Below are 21,070 nucleotides of genomic sequence, written 5' to 3'. Positions count from 1 at the left end.
ATGCTCCGCACTTCATAGCCAAATAAGCTAAACAATCACAAGTTGTAATTGTAAATGGTAGCATCACAAAATCAAGATGCAGTTATGACACTCAATACAAGACAAATGCTGTACCAAGCAATGCACTAAAAAGTAATCGACGCCGGTACACAATGACTTTAGCTCAAATATCAAGATTTTTTATTGTTTTCAGGAGGGCAAGAGCTGTGTGAATCTATTGGGATCCTACGTCTGCTGCTCCTCCGACTTCTCAGAACCTAACTGCAACCTCCAAACTCAATACTCAAGATCCGGTGGCAGCACTACTCCTTGCAGTTCCAATCCGTGCAATTCAAACGGCATTTGCACCGACTTGTCCGCTACGGTTTACGATTGCGCCTGCAACCCTGGTCAGTCGCGTGAAAATCATGTGTTTTTTATAGTTACTTTTTAGTGCATTACAAATAAAAGTTTTGTTAGTAATCCAATTATTATTTTAGACTTTTTGTGCTCATGTTGCTTGTTGATGTCAAGCATAGTTAGGACCAACATCCAGAAGTTGAGCTTTGTAGAGTTAACTAGTTGCATTTTTCTTTAATGTACAAAGTATGCGCTCATTTATCATTATGAATACAAAGAGGCGGCCAACTGTTGTAGTTGTGCTGCTGTAGTGAACGACCACTGACGTTATATTCAATTTTAATAGAATACAATACATGCGTGAGTTTAAATTTCTTTGATGATAATGTTCTGTAGGCCTAATTTATAAATTTTTATCAAAATTTATCGAAGCGCAGTTACAACAGTAACTTTTGCTCAGTTAAAATGAAGTAACAGTTATTATGATTGGGGACGTCTATTACTTTCAAGAGGTAATGTGCTGTAAATATTACATCTCTTAAACACGGTGTACAATTTTTTATTCATTCAACTTGTTTTCGCCTACGCAGGATTTCAAGGGGCAGATTGTTCAACCAATATCGATGATTGCGCCAGTGGCCCGTGCAAAAATGGGGCCACATGTACAGATGGGGCGAACAACTACTTTTGCACATGCACTTCCGGGTGGACAGGTAGTGTGTTGGCGTAAAACTTGTCTCTTGCACGTTTATTTCACGTTAAAACATGTTTTTGGATTATATTTTTTGTGGCACAAGTGTATGTTCCATTTTCCTTATATTTCTTAATTTTTTTAGTTTTGAGGTTGAAAAAAACCCCATGCATTTGCAGTATTTCTTGTGTTAATTTTTCTCACGTTGACGTTCGAATATGTTGTTTTTAGGTTCAACTTGTGAAGAAGATGTAGATGAATGCACTTTGGACCCAAACACATGTTTGAATGGAGCAACTTGTTATAACAGCGCTGGTAAGATCCCAGTCAGGAGTTACTCCTTTTTACATTGGTTGATTGAACATTTAAAACCATTGAGGAAACGCTGATCTAAAGATCTGCAGACGCTGAATCAATGTAAAAAGGTCTGGTTTGCTAGCTTAGAGACCGTTTTGATAAATCGGTGCCAAAATTTGCAGTTCTTGGTCTGAAAAACGCGCAACAAAAAAGATCGCTTTTTATGGAGGATAGAGTTTTTTCCCGATTTTCGGAGTATTTTTTCCCATCAAAGTTTGCATTTGTGAAGGAACCAGTTACGAAGGTTCCGCGTTGCCAGATGTTGAAACCTGACAACCCTTGTGCTTTGGGAAGTTTGTAGGATAGCTGACTTTCAAATTATCACGTAATGGTGATTTGGAGCGAATATAATATAATAATCGTACTTTTTCTTTCATTCGTTACCTGTCTACTCAAAATCGACGTTGATTAGAGAAAGCATCGGGAATGTTATCTATTCTTGCGGTCAGCATTGTTTTGGTAATCAACAGAAACTCTAAAAATACTCCAAAGACGAAATTGACTGTCTGTCCTGAAACATTGAATAAACGTAGATTGAACCACTTCATTGCACAAGCGACAATTTCTTGCTTTACCTCACAACATCTAGTCTTTTTGACAAATGTTTTTGCATCTAGCGGAGTTCTTTCCACAACCTTGGCTCATCTCAACACGATTAAAACCCCCTTTTAATGATTGACTGTCATTGGGCCCAGGTCAAGCCATTGTGCTTTGAAATAGAGATACAATGGACCGTTGTTATCCCTTGCACTATTCAAGTCATGTGACAGTGATCTTGTTGCTTTCATATATGATGCAAAAGAATGGCGAAGTTTCTGATTACTTGTTTCTTGCCTTTTAGTCAAACAGAAACGAAAGCGTGTTGATTTGACACAGTTGTATGCGTCAGGTCACACGGACCGGTGTTTTCATCCACACTGACCCTCATGCTGAAGACAATAGATTTGCATCCAGATGGCTACCAGATTTCGTCCTCTCGTAGTGCTCCTTCTAAATTATCTGCGATAATAATGACTTCACACTCGAAGTGTTTTGATTGACAGGCACCTTCCAGTGCACTTGCGTGAATGGTTGGGAGGGTACGCATTGCAACGTGAACGTCGACGACTGCCAAGACTTCCCCTGCTTTTACGGCTCGACGTGCGTGGATGAGGTTGGCACGTTCTCATGCATTTGCTCGACAGGCAAATCAGGTAAAAACCTAACAATTTTAAAGCTTCCACCAACTATTGACCTTGGCATAATACTAGCGCTTAGATGTTTGTCGAGCCTTGGTAGGGTGTGGATGGCCTGAACACATTGGATAAAGAAACGACACATACGACTTGACAAATTGTTGATTAAGAGTTGAATGAATGTGAAAAAGCTCGATTTTTGTTTTTCTGGAATACGTCGAATCAATTTGTTTTTGTTGTTGTAAACTTTTTGTGGTTTGCTTGCAAAATGACGTCATGATGTACAACCTTTTACAAGTCATACGTTTTGCCTACGAAATTACTTGTTCTACCGCCAAAAGGCACCGTTTTGCGTTTATCCAACGTCGACAAACAAGAAAATCTCTCAATTGAAACAATTTGCGTCAGCGTTTCTGCTCAATGAGGCCTATTTCAAAATCCGATTTCCAGTCTTGTTATTTTAGGAAGTCATTGCAAATAGCCTTGGTTTCTGTCACGTGCGCTTGACTATGCAACGTTTGGTGATCTTAAGGAAACCAGCAATTTCCTATAGGGGACTCTTACGCAGAATGTTTCTCAATTCCAATTTCCTTGATTAGGTTTTATGGCGTGATGACTGCTTTAACATTTCCTGGTCTTCTGCTGTGTGATGATGAAAGATCTCTTTTCTAGCGTCAATTTTGACGTTTTTGATCAATGCTGTTGATTTTCAGAAACAAAAAATGGCGTTTTTTCGCCTCAGTTTGATTTTCTTTCCACCGCGTGTCATTCACGCAAAAATCAACAAATTTTTTTCTTGAGATTTGTTTCAAATTTTTTACATGATTTAAATGTTTGTAAAAGAGCAAGACGATGCAGATAATAAGAATTAATAATAAGCTGTTTGATGATGAAAACAGCCGATAAGATCCATTTTTGCACACCTAAATTTAACATGGCAGACATGTTCTCACAATATACTGTATCTGCTGCAGTTTCTAACGTTAGTTTGTACGGAACACACGTTCATCAAACCGAAATTGTTATTTTTTCAGGAATTCTGTGCCAGTTGGACGACGCGTGCCTTTCCACCCCTCCGCCGTGTGCCGCCGAGGCTACTTGCAACACGAACCCAGTCACTGGAGCCGCCATTTGCAATTGCCCCCAGGGTTACACCGGGGTCAATTGCTTGGAGGATATTGACGAATGCGAACTGGGTGAGAAAAAAATTACTATACAACAATATTTATGGGAGTGAAAGTAAACTTTAGACACAATGTTTTCAGTGGGTTTGATGATAAATTCAGCGTTTCATTAAATTTATGCTGAGATTGGATTAATTGACGTATGAAAATAATTTTCTTAGGGGACAACCCTTGCGCCCATTCTGGTTCCTGCGTGAACACCCCTGGCTCGTTCACGTGCCACTGCATGAACGGATACTCTGGGCCAAGGTGCGAGACAAACATCAACGAATGTGAATCGTCGCCATGTCTCCACGATGCCACCTGTCTTGACCAGATAGGAACCTATAAATGCGTCTGCATGCAAGGTATGTTGTTTTCAATCTTCCTCCTCAATTTCGCCTTTTACCTTGTATCAACATTGTCCTACATAGATTCAAGGTAAAAAGGTGTGTTTGTTGTTCATAAACAACAGTTGTTTAGTGATTTTAGTTTTGGTTTTGTTTCGGGACTTGGTCATAAGAAAATATATTGAAGTATTTAATTGAATGAAAACAGAAACGTGGATAACAAAACAAATCCAAAGCTTCAGTTTTCTGCTAATCGCAACCAGACATTTAGAGTCAAACCACATCAGTTTTTTTTTTATTAATTGACGTTGAAACAATGGCTGACAACTTTACTCAGCGGGGGAACCTGAACATTTCTTTTGCTTTCAGGCTACACCGGCGACAGATGCGAGTTAGAAATCAACGAATGCGACAGCAACCCATGCATGCATGATGCCGAATGCTTTGACAAGGTCAACATGTATGTCTGTCAATGCGACACAGGTAGGGCTTCGAAGTTTTGTTTCATTATAGCTTGCTGTAAAGTGCTGCTAAGTTTTAATTAATAGAAGCGGTTGGTTTTTCTGACTGTTTATTTAGTGTTAAAAGAAATGATGAGAAGTGTAAGCAATTTAGGTATAAAGTCAGTGTTATGGCAAAATCGATTCTTTATTAAATTATGATAAGACGTTCAGTTGGTTGTGCAAATGCCAGCCTTCGATTAATGCAAATTAACAATTCTACCAATTTTGGTATTCTTATATTGTTTCATACTTTTACTCCCAAAAAAATGTGTCCAGGTTTTACGGGGCCTAACTGCGAGACCAACATCGACGATTGTGCGTCCACCCCTTGCCAGAACCACCTTCGTTGTGAGGATGGCATCAATTCCTACACCTGCGTGTGTCAGTCAGGTATGTGTGCGTTCAAAGCGGAACGTTACGGCAATACAACGTCCAATGATGTGTTTATAACTTTTTTTAGGCATTTTTGAAAAATGCAATTATAGTTTGTTAAATTAGCACTGATGTAACGTTTAACAGCATTGCAAAATAATGCAAGCAAGTAACTCTATCTCTGTTACGGTTGAGTGCGTTTGTGGTTACGCTCGCTGCACTTTACTGTAGCCGCAGATTCTCAAACAGACGTTCGGGCTAAAGTGCTTGGCAAGGAATCCCTTTGTTTGACCATTCTTGATTTCTTGATACTGTAGCGAACATGCTGAACTGATAAATGTAATTTTGTCAAAACAATTGTGGTAAAAAAATTGATAGCATTCTTCATTTATTCATCGTCTACTGCCATGTTCTCACAATAATTCATTTCTAATTATTTTAAGCATAGAGAAAAGGTGACAGAAGGTAATATCATAGCGAATTTGATAAGTTTGACAGGTGCAACCTTAAAAAGCAGACGGGCATATCAGTTGGAAAAATTGCCAATGTTCAACCTGTTTCATCTAAATATCACCCCAGTCTGCAAATCCGTCCTTTTTACGTTGATTCAACGTTTACTGACGCTGATTTGGTTTGCTGGTTGAGACACAGCACGCAGAGTGCGTGGGGACCGAAGTGTTAAACCAATCTAGTTACTTTACTAAGCGATTGGATATGTTTCAGGGTTTGTCGGGACAAATTGTGAAGTTAACATAGACGAGTGCAGCTCAAGTCCGTGTCACTATGGCAACTGCAGCGATGGTGTTAACCAGTGAGTTATTCTTTCGCTTTCTGTTTTTTGTTTTGAAAATTACATCTTGCCATGGTTTTGTTGTTTAGAATCATGCGCACTCGTATTGCGGAAAATAACACAACGTTCATTCAAATCATATTTTGCGTTCAGGTTCACTTGTGATTGCGAACCTGGTTACGAAGGAGTGTTATGCCAGTTGCCCATCGATGAGTGCGCCCCCGGCCCCTGTCTGAACGGGGGTACATGCACAGACAAGGTGGCCGACTATGAGTGTACGTGTCCTTTGGGAACCTCTGGAAAGAAGTAAGTGTGGAAACAATATTTATTTATACCAATACCCTGTTTTACCCCGACATCCGGGAAATGAAACGGAAAAAAAACATGAAAAAGATGAAATAATGTCAAGAAATATACGTATTTTTTCATAATAAAAGCGAGAGTTTGCCGCTAACACGATGCTGTGGTTAAATTTGTTTAACACTAGCCATTTACCATGTCAGAACAAGTTTGTTTTCACAATGTTTAATGCTACTCCAAGTCTGCCTTACGCCTGTAACTAACTTTACCCCATACAGAAAAATTCGTCATTTTTACATTGATTCAACGTCTGCAGACGTTGAATCAATGTAAAATGACGAATTTTGCTCTCTGGGTGCACTACTGTAACGTGCAGTCTCTCGCTTTTGATTTTTTTAACCCGTTTCATTCATTTTTCAGTTGTGAGGTCAACAATGATGAATGTGGTTCCCCGGATCCCTGCATCCACGGGGTGTGTGTGGACGGCATCAACACGTACACGTGCGATTGTGATCCAGGCTACACAGGTTAAAGCTCAGGCTTGTGCTGTTAACACTGTTGTTCCAGCCTACTTAGTTGCCTTTCACTCTTTGTAGCCAACTTTTTGTTTACTGAAAAGGCGTAAAAGTGACAATTTTGTTGGTTTTCACTGAGGATTTTTCTTCTCTGTAGTAACTCAAAAAAAAACTCAATAAAATATTGTACTCTGCCTCAGACAGCAAAGACCGTCACTTTTACATTGATTCAACGTTTGCAGACGTCGAATCAATGTAAAAACGACCAATTTTGGTGTCTGGAGTACTCTGCAGTTTACCTTTGAAACTTCACAACAGTAGTTACCGTGCAACAACAGTATTTGTTGTTAAAACAATGTTGAATCCGTTTTTTTTTTAGGGACACTTTGCGAAGCCGATATCAACGAGTGCGCATCCTCCCCTTGTCACAACGGAGGCACCTGCGAAAACCGAGTGAATGGATACATCTGTCACTGCCTCTCAGGTTCGTATTGAGAGTGAGTCTATTGTAAATTTTCTATTGTAACTTTGCTGTTGCATTTAACATGAAGTTAGCTTTTAATAAAAAAAAAATCTAAATTTTTACGCCGCCACATAGAAATTAACTCTGTGATTAATGACCGCAGTCACATATGGTCCCGTAATCTTGCGTGCCTTTTTTTCAGGTTTCAGCGATTCCCAGTGTTATTCCAACATTGACGAATGTTCGGGATCCCCCTGTCTCAACGGGGGTACATGTCAAGATGGGATCAACAAGTGAGTTGAAATCTTTGTTCAGTTCAATGATTGGGATACGTTTTATTCCAAAAATGAAACCTTTTCATCTAAAACCTTGTCGGATTTTGTATCACTGTGAAAGCTTTTGCTTGTTATTGTTTGAAATTATGACTTGTCATGTGATTTTTTTTAGCTTATCATTTCAACAATTGATTTCAATGCAGCTGTTTTTCTTACAATAAAACGCGGTTGGATAAATTATAATTGATTCAGCGGATTTTATCTTCCTGATAATGCACAGGCCAATGTTTTCTGTCTACGTGTCAAAATCTGCTTTTTCGCACAGTTATTATCGAATATATTTGATATTGTGTTTTTAGAAATCAGTAATTTTGCCTGGGAAACTCAAGGAGTTCTTGCTGCTTCGATAAATTTCTGCAGCATCAGCTGTATTGAAATTCAGCATGAGATATTAGTTTCAATTTACATACAGCTGTAGCGTATTTTTTTGCACTCATCTTACAATCTATTAGGCGAACACTCTTTCCAGCAAGTTGAATATACCTTACCGCTTATACATTTGATCGTCTGTTTCTTGGCAGGCTTGTTGTATTTTGTGTTGAAGAATACCTCGTCACACAAGTCCAGACTAATGCGGTTTTAGCGACATATACTTGGTGTTTTGAGTCTGGAATTATTGATTGAGTTGTTTGGTGTTTATAGAGTTCTTGGAACCGATGTACCAAATTGAAAGGTGTCAATTTAGCTGTGATTTTTTTTACAGCTAAACCAATGCTTTGTTTTTTTTTCCACCCTGTGTAAGAGTAAAATTACAAACGGTTGGATCTATCAACACATTCAGAGAAATACTTGAGATTTTCGATTCACAAGAGCGATTTCAAAAGCTGTAACCTAAGAACGGCTTTAATCAAACCATGAATTTTTCCGAAGTCTCGTATCTTTACGTGGTTTCATCTAAAACTAACGCAAAGTTGATGGCGGTTGTGTTTGACTTCAGGTACACTTGCTCGTGTCAACCAGGATATGAAGGAGAAAATTGTCAGCATGACATTGACGAATGCGCATCTGCTCCTTGCCAAAACGGTGCTTACTGTCTCAATCAAGTCAACAAGTATACTTGCCAATGCCGGGTCGGTTATGCAGGTAAGATGGCTGATAATGCTGATAAGAGGTAAGTTGTCACTTTATGACAACTTTTTGATGCAAAGTTAACGTTTGAAAACGAACAATCACGATTTTTTGATACTGTGATGTTGCATATTTTTACAGGTATCAATTGTCAGACGGAAATCAACGAGTGTTCAGGCCACCCCTGTCTCAACGGAGGCACATGCTCCGATTTGGTGGGGATGTACCAGTGCGCATGCCTTCCTGGGTTTACAGGTGATGCTAAAAATTCCTTCATTTTCAAGTCATTTTGTGCAGAAGCACCAAACGTTTGGTTTCGATTGCAGCGTAGTGTTGCATTTTCAGTCCAGGAAGGGTTATTTTAATTAAAATTGGAAGATTAGCAAAGAGAGTCTTGGTCAATTTTATCCACAGACTCGCTTTCAGTAAACCATTTTCTTATCTGCTTATGAAATTTAATCAAAATGTTAATATTTGTGCAGACATCAATTGCGGTACAGCGCTGACTCCTTGTGACCCCTCGCCATGTGAAAATAACGGAGAGTGCACCCCGACACCTGACTTTCTCAATTTCGTTTGCACCTGCCCCTCTGGCTTTCAAGGTCAGTGTTGCGGAATTAGTATTTTACAAAGTTTGATGTTTCTTTATTAAGTATTTCGACAGCGGTTATTTATAATTGTTATTGTACATTCGCGTTGACGCATTTGTTTCTATTGAACCAATTGATTTTATTCACTAAACAAATACGATCGATTGGCCGATCGATTTATCGACAACACAATAGAAATCGTATCATCATACTCATTCATGTCAGTGCAACCATGTGTATTAAGCTGGGTGTCAATTGCAGTCCAAGCAATCATATCTCCAGTTAAGCTTGTAGCCTACTGATATGTTTAGAGAGTCAAAAAATAGATATGAAAAATCCAACTTGTTTCAATTATTCTTTTTGTCATCAATAGGTGCCACATGTGCCGTGGATATCAACGAGTGTGTCAAGTCACCGTGCCTTAACGGGGGCCGGTGCAGAAACCAAGTTCCAGGATACACCTGTGAGTGCCGGCTTGGGTTTACCGGGGACAACTGTGCTGTGGATATCGATGATTGTTCTCCAGGTAGGAAAACTCCCCTTGAACCCGGTTTTCTTAAACGTGACTCTACTGTAACGTCACTGATCGTGATTATGTCGTTTGAAAATATCCGTCGTTTGAAAACCACGAAGAATATACGACTATTTAATCTGGTCGAAAAATATAGAGCCTAAAATATTAATACTAAACAGTTTGGATAGCAATGGGTTTACTATTGTTAAAATGGTTCTTGAATTTATTTCATCGAAAATGAACATCGATAACCGTTAACAATCGAAAAAGTGTCTTTCGGTGTTAATTACTTCACTCGACTGCCGAGCATATCAAGCCCCATGTCTGACTTTGCATAATTTGTGACTCACAGAGCCGTGCATGAATGGCGGTACTTGCTACGACGACATCAACGCGTACAAGTGTCTCTGTGAGAAGGGATTCGTCGGCGAGCGGTGCGAGTCCGACCACAACGAATGCAGCAGCAACCCTTGTCAAAATGGCGCCACTTGTACAGATTACGTCAACAGCTTCGTATGTGATTGCATGGTGAGTTTCCATCAGTTGTCTTTGACGCATTTCGAATGCAGCGGTCTGTTGTGCAGCCAAGTGTCCTGTCAGGTCATGGCCATGGAAAATGTTGAAATGGATTTGAAAACGTAATTTCTGGATGTAATTTAAATTAAACTAACCGAAAGTAAATTCGACTCTTCGAAGACCTTCAAACTCTATATGTGACTGTATCTGAAGGAAAAAAAGATGGTTGTAAGGCTGTTTTAACAAGTGTTGCTGTAAAAGATTTTGCAATAAAATTTGTCCTTTTCTGCGGGATTAGTATCCAACAGCTGCTGATTATGCACTCACAGGTTCAGTTCTCGCCCACACCAGTCAAGTTTTTGCTCCGAGGTATTGGCAACCTTGCTTTAGCAATGTCATAGCAGCCATAACAGAATACGTATAAAAATTTATACTCTTTAAAGCTGTTGTTTGTTCGATCATTTAACTACTAGACCTTTTGACGTGTTCATAAGGTTTTCCCGCTCAATAAACAATGACGTATTTTTACTTAATTTCAAACACCAAATCATCTCCACTTTCTTTTAGCCTGGATTCCGTGGTGAGAACTGCGAAGAGAACATCGACGAATGCAGCCAAGGGTCTTGCCTGAACGGCGGCGTCTGCAACGACGGCATCAACGGATACACGTGCGCCTGTGTAGCTGGCTTCAGCGGCCAACACTGCGAACGGGATATTGACGAATGCGCGTCATCTCCGTGCAAAAATGGCGCCACTTGTGATCACGTAATCAATGCTTTCATCTGCCGATGCCCGTATGGCTACACCGGATCGACGTGTTCCGTAAGTTATTTTTGTTATTAGTTGGGCTTTTTAAAGTGTGTGAATTAAAATGAAAATTCAATGGTATATCGGTTCGGTTGTCAGTTGGTGCCCTTGTGTATCCATGAACTATCGTGGAATAAGTTTAAAAGCCAATACGCGTAAAACGAATAATTTGAGAATATAAATTTACTTTTTTAATTTTTTTTTTGTTGCAGTTTTAACTTGAAACATTTTTTCAGGAACTGGTCGATCGCTGCCTTCCCAGCCCGTGTTTGAACGGAGGCTCCTGCAGCCAGACTGGGACCGAGTTCAGGTGTCTCTGCCCAGTAGGCCACACTGGGGTGCTATGCGATGTGCCAAGTGTGTCTTGTGCCGCTGCGGCTACGAGCAAAAGTAAGTGTAAAAATATACAAGATTTTGACATCACGTCGAAAAGACGTTATGAGATTGTTGTAAAGTTTTCTTACTTTGAATTCACATAGTTTGAATTTCGTGACGTTAACAAACTTGTTTAACGTCACCAAAGATTCATATTGTATTGTGTCACTGAAGCGTCGTGATGTGTTAAATCAACGAATTTACAAGTAACAGTCAATAAAGAGTAAACTTAGCAAAGTACCATTTTTTACTGAAAATATTGAATGATAATGTTGTTTGCCTACAGATGTCGCCTTGTCCCTGCTATGTGGGAGCGGCGGGCAATGTAACAACGTGGGAGCCACCCACCAGTGTACTTGCGCCACCGGATACACTGGGAGCTATTGTGAAACAAACATAGACGACTGTGCATCGAATCCCTGCCTGAACGGCGCCACATGCAACGACCATACAGCAGGGTGAGAGTTTTTGGTTTGTGACTGTTGTGTAATGTGTATGAGCACCCAGTCAGCTAAAAGTTGCCGTTTCTATATCAGACGTTGAAATAAAAATAGCAGCTTTTTGCTGGCTGGGTGAAATTAAGTTAAAATATTATTTGACAACTTTGCACATTGCTTTTTAATTTTTTCCTGCTTTATATATTTAAAAGTTTAAAATTTGTTAGTTAAAAATTTTCATGTTGATAAACCATTTTTATGTTTTGATTTTTACAATGAAAATGGCGTATACTGAATACAGTGCCGTAACTTCTTCATTTGTAAATTATGCTCCAAGGAGCTTGTGGATGTCTTGATTCGTTTTTACAAATAAGCAAACCTTTCAACCAGCAACAGCTTAAGGCTCATACATTTACCTTTACAAAACCTTAAAAAAATGTACAGCAAGTCACAAGTTGACATAATTGTGACCTTCTTTCATGCAACGTTCAGGTACTCGTGCAACTGCTTGTCGGGTTATCAAGGGACCAACTGTCAGGATGAGATCAACGAATGTGCTTCAGGGCCCTGCCAGAATGGAGGCTCTTGCATTGACCTGGTCAATACCTACAGCTGCACATGCCCTGTTGGAACCAGTGGTAAGCATTTATCAAGCTGATTCAAATCGTTCAAGATTATTTTTTCTTTAAATTTTACACGTTTGTTGAACATACAAGTTTCAGTAGGAAATTGGAGTTATTTATAGGCGTGTTTTGAAAACTGGGAGATAGATATTTGAACCCTATGCGCTTAGATTAAAATCGATGGTTTTTACATTGATATGACATAGAGGAGCAGTCAAATTTGCAATCTCACCCCCTCCCGTTCAGGTTCACGTTGTGAAGTTGATTTCGATGACTGCGCTGACCCTAACACTTGCTTGAACGGCGGCTCATGTGTCGACAACATTGGAGGCTTTTCTTGCACATGCCTTAGCGGCTACGCCGGCCCAAGGTAAGATATGGTATTTTCTTCACTTTGGATACAGATCACCTCAAACTGACAATTATCCCAGACAACAAATCAGTTATTTTTTACATTGATTCAACGTCTGCAAACGTTGGATCGATATAAAAAAAACGACTGATTTGCTGTCTAGGACATTTAATGTGATTTTTCTTTTTAATTGAGGTAAATACACGTATTGATGACGATGCAATGTCTACGTTTCAGGTGCCAAGGTGACGTCAATGAGTGCTTGTCCAACCCTTGTGACGCAGAAGGGACGCTGGATTGCATACAAGGCATAGACACTTTCACCTGTAACTGCAAAGAGGTAGATTGTTTTCTTTTCAGTCGTGGAAGAAAAAAGGCGTTGAAACGAAAACTGAGCAAAATTTCTCTTCGATACTAAGCTAGTTTGAATAGCAATAAGTAGGTTTCGGAAATTTCGAAGATTCTTTCAGCTTTTAATAACGTTTTTCTTCTCAGGGTTACACTGGCGATAAGTGTGAAAAGAAACTATCCAGCTGTAGTACCTCCCCTTGTCTCAACGGAGCAACGTGCACTGATGACACCCTAGAGCCAACTGGCTACCGCTGCACTTGTGATTCTGTAAGTTGCTTTTTTTCTTTTTAGTTTTTTTTGTTGTTGATGTAATTAATTTGTGAAGTTTTCAGCCACCTTCACACTTAGGTTCTGCTTTGAGTGAAGTTTAATAGTGTTTAACAATGGTTTTGTATTTCAGGGTTTCCGCGGCACAAATTGTGAAATATCAATGTCTAAGTGTTCAGAGGATTACTTTTGTTACAATGGGGGAACTTGCCAACTAACATCTGATGGGATACATATTTGCCAATGTCCGAAAAACTTCAACGGCGATCGATGCATTTATTCCATCCCAGGGGAGCCCACGGGGCCCGGCACCAACAATGTGGACTTCCCTGTCGAAATCGGTAAGCGTTTTGAATCGACATCTTCCCATTTAACGCAACTGTTCTTTTACGGTGATCCAACGTCTACGAAGATGGATTCAACATAATGGTTTGGATCATCCTCAAGCTGAAACTACTTGGTCTCTGTTAAACCTCATAACCTTGTTTTCAAGTCAACAGAGCTTTGTTTTTGTTCTCTTTGCGTAAAAGCGTTAATGCGATCAATATTTTTGCTTTGATTTTAACCCACCGTTTGATGTCTTCAGGTCAGAACTGCCCCGATCCATCTTGCGTTGGTCTGCGAGAAAACGGAGATTGTGACGTAAGTGAAGCCTCATTTATTGTCTTTGAAGATTGTTCTGTATCCATGCGCGGTTCTTGACAACTGGAAATCTTGCAACTTACTGAAGCCTTATTACAAAGAAGGCTTGGTTGCTTTATGCTTTTGTTTCGCTTAAACAAAATCTTTCCAATCAGCTTCCTTATAAAGGGGCAAATGCACTACCTCACAGCGAAAGCTTTCACGTAACTCAAGTTCACGTTTTGATTTCGTTAAATTTCGTTGCATTTACACGACATCATTTACAGGCGAAGTGCAACTCGTACGATTGTCAATACGACGGAGGAGACTGCTCTTTGGGGATCACTGATCCCTTCTCTCAGTGTCCGGATGCACTTCAGTGTCAATTGCGCTTCCACGATGGGAGCTGTGATGAACAATGTAACACGGAGGAGTGTCTCTTCGACGGCCGGGACTGTGAGACTCCTTACGAACCATGCCCGTGAGTGATGATGCTCATCTTCTGTTGTTGTAGCTTGGCATTTTTTATTGTCTCATTAATTGATTGACTCGATTGTTGTGTAATTGTTAGATCATGCTGTACTTGGAGTTTTTCATTCTAATATATCTTTTAAATTTTAAAGTCTTTCTGAATTTGATTTATTTTCATCACATGTGAGCCATTTTTTGGTAAAATCAAGAAGAAATGTTTCCTCTTACTCTCAAACACAGCCTTGCAACTTACCAATTGCTGAGCAATTGAAACCACGATAACAAACTCAAAACACGGTTTTTCTTCGACGCAGTAAAACCACGTTTTTATTACCAGGGAACAATACAACGATTACTGCAGTGAGAATTACAACAACGGTCATTGCGACAAGGGTTGCGACACCTACGGCTGCGGATACGATGGCCTGGATTGCGAAGGGGATTACCCGAAACAACGAGCCGCCGGCGTGCTGGTATGCGTTGCATGATGATATGTGGCTGTTTGGACGTTTTTATCCACAAAATTTCAGCTTAAATTTTTTCTGTTAACTTTTATTCAAAAACCAGCAGTATGTGTAACATTACGAAAACGTTTTATATTAACGATTAGACTTTCACATTCCATCGTGTAAGTTAATTAAGGGTATCGGTACTGTCCGGGTATGCCTGAATGGACGGTGATAATGATGATGAAGTTAACTAAATCCAATCCTACATCGCTCCTCCACAGATCATCATAGTGGTGATGTCTCCCTCCGAGCTGCTGGTCCACCAGACCGACTTCCTGAGATCGGTCGGTCAGATTCTCGGTTGTATCGTTGAGTTCGAGTTGGACAGCAATGGCCAACCAAAGATTGAAGCCATCTACCCAGAAGCTGAGGTAAATGTTTGTGATGGGTTGAAATATGTAGAAGAAGTCAGTCGTGTTCTGTTTTTCGAGCTGTGTTAGAGATAGCAGCAGAAGTTAGTTTTCATGTGCTGTAAGCAATCTTTTTTTTATATAGTCTTACGGTTAAGTAAAGAAGAATTTATACATTTTTTTAGAGAAATAAGTATTTTAGAAAACATTTTTAGAACCTATTTTTTTTAGAGTTGTAGCCAGACAAAATAACCTAGAAAGGGGTCCCTTTTCTTTTTGAATCATAATAAAAAAAAGTTGCATAGTTTTTCTGCAACATGGATTACACTTCGAGTATTTTCACCTGTAAAGCTTGACATATATCAACAGCTGTCTCGCAAACGACGATCTCTCAGCGAGGCATTGTGGGATGTTTTCAATCACGAGGAATCTGTTGATGTGGAGGAAGACATCATTTGGTCCATTGCTTACAGCAACTCCTCGTTCGTCCATAAGAGGCTAAAGAGAGCTTCTGGAGCCGAATTGTCAAAGGTATGTTTTGCGGGGTCCAATGTTTTTACTGCAGGTACATCTACCACATAATTTTGTTTTTTTTCGTATTTTTGCTAACTATCAGAGCACCTCTCGGTATGCCACTGCACCTCAGTGCCATCATCAATGAAAAATATAGGTTTTCCACATCATGGGAAGGTCTGTACATCGGGCAATCTTTGATTATAAGGCCTGCCGTCTGCACCTCACCGCACTCACAGACAGTGCTCACAGTCGTTTTTGTTGATGACTTGACTTGAAATAATTTACTTGAATACAAAAGGCTTTTAGTTCGACACCAAACTCGGTCACAATGCTGCAACGAAACGACTGCAGTATCTACATTCGGCCACAAATTAAATTAATGTGATCACTTTGCCTTTCTGTTAATTTTTAAGAAATAAAATTAACACAATCGCTGTTTCTAGGCCTTTCTGTTGATGAACAACCAGAAATGCAAGCAGACAGGAGGACAGTGCATCGACAGCGCTGACGTTGCCGCGTCCTATATCGGCGCCCGATCGGCTACCGACACCTTGACGACGCCTTACTCCCTCAATAGGGTCTCCAGTACTGGAGACTCACAACAAACAACAGTGGACTACACTTACATCGTTGGACCAGCCAGTTAGTTGTTGCTTTTTTATTCATCCCATTTAAATTAGAAAATTATCAATTTCTACGTTTTTTGTTAATTTTTGTTTTGGTGATAGTAGTAGTAGTAGTCCAGTTTTAATCCGGTGATGTCCCCGTTACCGAGGGTGGCCGGATTCACCTCAAAGTGCCGTTTTTTAACACTTATCATAAGGAATTCATATGCATAAGGATTCATAAGAACATGTGATTATTGTTGACAGCAATCAACAGTTTTTTTTATTGGTTCAACGTCTGCCAGACGTTGAACGTTATCCAACTGCGTCTGGCAGACGTTGAATCAATGTAAAAAACGGTTGGTTTGCTGTCTGGGTTCACGTCTTGCTACTCAGCATCAGTCGTTTTTACATTGATCCAACGCGAACTGATGAAAAACTTCCACAGTCGGAGTCATCCTCGTTGTAGTCATCATCGGAGTCCTTACCCAGCGCAAGAGGAAACGGGAATCAGGAAACTTATGGATTCCAGAAGGATTCCAGTTGAACAAGAAACAGAGGAAAGAGCCCATAGGTCAAGCTGACCTCAAGATGAAGACTAGAGATGTAAGTTTTTCGACTCTCAAATTCTTATTTTGAAAATGACAAAATCTCATCATTTCAAGGTTGCTGAGCTTGGCACTTCATTCAGATTGAAAAACTCCGTCTCATCTTAATAAACTTGGTTCATCTACAGTAGATTTTTAAAACTTAAAAGTTGTTTCCTTTAGAAACTACAGTTTCGACTATTTGCATTATACCAGTTCTAACTAGTTCATACCAGTTTTACCAGTTCAGTATGTCACGTCAGTGTTGCTCACATTTTAATTTCATGTTTGCAGGAATTCAGCAACGGGGACCTTCGTGGGGATTCAAGCTTAGGGATGCCATTCTTGAACGGGTGCTACGACGAAAACAGATATTTGCCGCAGAAGAACGCCAATAAGTACCAGGTCGGAAATGCGTCTGAAAACGGGACGTTTTTGACGGTAAGATTTTTTTGCACTGTTCTTGGTCATTTTGAAGAATTGAGGTTACTATCCACATTTTTAGCTCTTTATCTTCTGATTACAATGTCTTTCCTTTTTAAAATTATGAAAAGATCACCATGTTCATCTTCTTCTCAACGTGTCTTCTTCTTCAGAGCAACGGAAGTGCGGGGACTTACCACTCCCAGTCTCACCTTCCCTGCAATCGCGACGACGCTCTCGCGGATGATGGCAAGGACAACAGGAAGTGGACTCCCCAGCATCTCGAAGCCGCCGACCTTCCCAGAGGAGACTCCGCATCGGCAGTGACGGACCTCACCCCTCCGCCACAGGTCGACGCGAACGCTGACGTCAATGCCCGCGGGCCTGGTAAGTCATTCATGACATCATAGACCATCATACGATACGCCATAGTTTCAACAGATCTCGTGTTTTTTTGCAAAACTTTGAGAACAACAGCTTTTGGGAAATAGCAGCCCAACTTTTATACCATGGTTCAAAGATTTCCCTGTGTAAGTTATAAGATCCATCCTTTCATTTGGCATCAGGTAAACTACAAAATTTTGATACTTATCCAACATATCGAGAAAATGTTACACTGATAAAAAACTGACCAGAAAAGTTTGAAATTTTTCTTAAAAAAAAATTGCAACAAAATTTCCTCCTCTTCAGATGGCATGACTCCTCTCATGATTGCTTCGGTTCGAGGAGGAGGAGTGGAAATTGGATTGAGTGAAGATACGTCAGAAGAAAGCTCCGGAGACACATCGGGAGCTGTGGAAGGGAGCGATAGCATGATAGCTGGTCTCCTCCTCCAAGGAGCATCACTGGGTGCCCAGACAGAGAGGACAGGTACAGCTGAAAATTGACTGAAAAAAGGCCTTTCTTATTGTGTGTCAAACAGTTTACTTTCTATTTTGTTCTATTGGACCAATGGACCAGGTTGTTTTCTTGCTTTCAGTATTTACCATTTTACACAGTTATTCTCCAAACTTTCAGGTCTGACTAAAAGCGTTTTGAGCATTTGAGAAATCTGTTTTTTTTTGTCTACTTATTATCAGTTTTATAATACCGAAGAACTTTTCTCCTTTCATTTCTATAAATTCGAAGTTGAAAGCTCAATAAGCCATTTTTGTTTTCCTCCTTGGTCACAATGGAGTTAAATTTTTACAATGCGGCTTTTTTAGGAGAAACTGCTCTTCACTTGGCTGCTCGATTTGCAAGAGCAGATGCCGCCAAAAGACTTCTTGATGCTGGAGCTGATGCCAACATCAAAGATCACACTGGAAGAACTCCTCTCCACGCAGCAGTGGCAGCTGATGCTCAAGGAGTTTTCCAAATTCTCTTGCGGAACAGAGCCACGGATTTAGATGCGAAGTATGTCATTATACCCTAATTTAAACTACCTAATTTTGGCAATAATTCAATCGTAAATTCCGATGAATGCAGTTAGAAATCGTTGTCGAAACGTTAGCTCCTTGCAATATCAATTCATTGTCGTTTCTTCTGATTTTTCAGAACTAACGATGGGACCACTCCGATGATCCTGGCATCAAGGTTGGCTGTGGAAGGCATGGTGGATGAACTCATCAACGCCAGCGCTGACATCAATGCAGTTGATGCCCACTGCAAATCCGCTCTTCACTGGGCGGCCGCGGTGAATAATGTGGATGCTCTGAACACTCTTCTTCGGGCCGGATGCAACCGAGATGCGCAGACGGAGCGGGAGGAGACTCCGTTGTTTTTAGCCTCAAAAGAGGGAAGCTATGAAGCGGTCACTGTCCTCTTGGATCATTTTGCTAACAGGGACATCACGGATCACATGGACAGGTTTGAAGAAGCTTAAACTAGTTAAAAATAATCTTATTTTGTAATAATTTAACGCTTTTAGCTGTTGATAGGGATGGGCAATTCAGAATAATTCACTATTCCAGAATTATTCCGGAATACTAAACCGAATCCAGAATCGAATCCAGAATACCAAATCCTATTAACTTCCGAGCTCCAGCAACACAAAAAGTAAAAAATTTCAGACACAAAAGCTACACAACCAAAGTAAATGTTTGTTGCAATGCAACACATTAAGGCATTCTAAATAACTTCCAGCCAAATGGGAGCAGTTTTGCCAGATGATGGAAGCCGCTTGGCAACAAAAAGTAACTAAAATTTCACCAGATATTCAAAACACCCTAAACAGGCCCGTAACCAGCCGGGGGCCAGGGGGGGGCATCGCCCCCCGCCCCTGAAAAAAATTCGACCTCCTGGCAAAATCCCAACATTCTCGAGCAACAGCTACAATTATAATGATTTTGCCCGAAAACATTTTTCGGCCCCCCCTAAAAAAAAATTGCCCCCCCTTGCTCTGCGGTCTGGCTACGGCCCTGACCCTAAATAAAGCAATTTCGCTTAAATACAAATAGTTTTTAAGACATAAGACACTGCCATCATCCATATGCAAACCTCTTGCAAAAAGTTTTCTATACGAGCAGGGATTATAGCCTATCGCTAAAAAGTTTAAAAAAATTGAAAAAACTTTCTTGAAAAAAATTGAGTAGGGAAAATTTCACCAGATTTCACCAAAAAGTTATCTGGTTCCAATGTCAAAAAGCTTGGCAATAAAGACCTCTAAATTTCACCAGAATTTTTTAATTTGATATTCTATTTTCCCATCTGGCAACCCTGAACGGGAGCGCAGCTTAGTTTCCGTCAAGCCGCGGTCGAAAAGAATCGCTCGGAAGATGCTGATGTGGCAGGTATGCTGAGGTGTTTCAGAGCCAACTCCTTTAGCAGGGTGCATCCAGTCAAACTATCGCAGAGTCGCATACGCACGTGGATTGAAAAAAAGCATTGCACGATTGTGCATGTGTACAAAGCGTGAAGAAAATTGTGCACGCTTATTTTCTTTGATTGCTCATGCGAGCGAGTGACGTAAAGTTGCATGCGCCGTGCGCGCACAACGCGTGCACAATGCTTTTAAACGTTTGCGTGCGTAAACCACACTTTTTTCAGTTCACTGTCTCCAGCTGACAGCTTGCACAAGACTTATGTATATCTTTAAAACCGAATTTTATTACCCGGTTTTATTGCCGTTTTGGATTCGGATAGTTTAGGATCCGAATCCTTCTGGATTCGGTATTCTGAATTGCCCATCCCTAGCTGTTGATTCAACGTAACAAATTTAGAAATAATATCATTTTGATTACGTTCAATAAATCATTATTTTAATAAAGAACTCTCAAGTTGATACGGATCTGTAGGAAGATCACAAAAGTTTAATTTACTTTAAGAGCAAGTAAACATCACTTATTTATCCACAGACTACCAAGAGACATAGCGCAGGAGCGGATGCACACTGACATAGTCCAGTTGTTGGATGAGTATAATCTAGTCCGGAGTCCGTCCATGCAAGGAGGACACATGTCCCACATGAATGGGATGATGAGAGATCCATATATGGCTGTGAAGCCTCATGGTGGTGAGTTGCGTAAGAATTACGTCATGTTTATATTGCGTTGACGTCTGAAGAACTTTTTACTACAGCCTAATATTTTGTGAAATGTTTTCATATCTTTTTGAATTCAATCCCAAAGTAGCTCTCCACTTTTATTCATATTGTTTTTGTTTCTTTCGGCCCGCAGGGTTTGTCCACCCCGGTTCACCGCACTGTGCGAAGAATGTGCTGTAGCTTAAAAACAAAATCCTACCAAAAGTTAACGC

At 40.2% G+C, this 21,070-nt stretch overlaps 1 protein-coding gene across 1 annotated transcript in view; it reads left to right on the top strand.

Annotated features, from left to right (window-relative positions):
* Window positions 1-21,070, top strand: part of LOC145764561 (uncharacterized) — a 47,886-nt gene that overhangs the window by 22,114 nt on the left and 4,702 nt on the right. The window contains exons 5-43 of the mRNA XM_082576186.1: window positions 194-389; window positions 930-1,052; window positions 1,262-1,345; window positions 2,431-2,580; window positions 3,597-3,758; window positions 3,908-4,093; window positions 4,445-4,558; window positions 4,855-4,968; window positions 5,674-5,761; window positions 5,894-6,046; window positions 6,461-6,567; window positions 6,935-7,039; window positions 7,221-7,311; window positions 8,291-8,436; window positions 8,563-8,676; window positions 8,904-9,023; window positions 9,385-9,537; window positions 9,878-10,053; window positions 10,609-10,863; window positions 11,085-11,238; window positions 11,510-11,681; window positions 12,153-12,298; window positions 12,530-12,653; window positions 12,873-12,975; window positions 13,131-13,253; window positions 13,387-13,594; window positions 13,840-13,895; window positions 14,162-14,355; window positions 14,683-14,818; window positions 15,076-15,225; window positions 15,574-15,735; window positions 16,164-16,362; window positions 16,774-16,931; window positions 17,207-17,353; window positions 17,509-17,722; window positions 18,026-18,205; window positions 18,541-18,730; window positions 18,872-19,183; window positions 20,671-20,828. Coding sequence (XP_082432312.1) covers window positions 194-389; window positions 930-1,052; window positions 1,262-1,345; window positions 2,431-2,580; window positions 3,597-3,758; window positions 3,908-4,093; window positions 4,445-4,558; window positions 4,855-4,968; window positions 5,674-5,761; window positions 5,894-6,046; window positions 6,461-6,567; window positions 6,935-7,039; window positions 7,221-7,311; window positions 8,291-8,436; window positions 8,563-8,676; window positions 8,904-9,023; window positions 9,385-9,537; window positions 9,878-10,053; window positions 10,609-10,863; window positions 11,085-11,238; window positions 11,510-11,681; window positions 12,153-12,298; window positions 12,530-12,653; window positions 12,873-12,975; window positions 13,131-13,253; window positions 13,387-13,594; window positions 13,840-13,895; window positions 14,162-14,355; window positions 14,683-14,818; window positions 15,076-15,225; window positions 15,574-15,735; window positions 16,164-16,362; window positions 16,774-16,931; window positions 17,207-17,353; window positions 17,509-17,722; window positions 18,026-18,205; window positions 18,541-18,730; window positions 18,872-19,183; window positions 20,671-20,828 — 5,923 coding nt within the window. The remainder of the gene's footprint in view (window positions 1-193; window positions 390-929; window positions 1,053-1,261; window positions 1,346-2,430; window positions 2,581-3,596; window positions 3,759-3,907; window positions 4,094-4,444; window positions 4,559-4,854; window positions 4,969-5,673; window positions 5,762-5,893; window positions 6,047-6,460; window positions 6,568-6,934; window positions 7,040-7,220; window positions 7,312-8,290; window positions 8,437-8,562; window positions 8,677-8,903; window positions 9,024-9,384; window positions 9,538-9,877; window positions 10,054-10,608; window positions 10,864-11,084; window positions 11,239-11,509; window positions 11,682-12,152; window positions 12,299-12,529; window positions 12,654-12,872; window positions 12,976-13,130; window positions 13,254-13,386; window positions 13,595-13,839; window positions 13,896-14,161; window positions 14,356-14,682; window positions 14,819-15,075; window positions 15,226-15,573; window positions 15,736-16,163; window positions 16,363-16,773; window positions 16,932-17,206; window positions 17,354-17,508; window positions 17,723-18,025; window positions 18,206-18,540; window positions 18,731-18,871; window positions 19,184-20,670; window positions 20,829-21,070) is intronic.

This window comes from Aplidium turbinatum, chromosome 2 (genome assembly GCF_918807975.1).
Source record: "Aplidium turbinatum chromosome 2, kaAplTurb1.1, whole genome shotgun sequence".
Lineage (NCBI taxonomy): Eukaryota > Metazoa > Chordata > Ascidiacea > Aplousobranchia > Polyclinidae > Aplidium > Aplidium turbinatum.
This window is presented reverse-complemented; position numbering and strand designations above follow the sequence as displayed.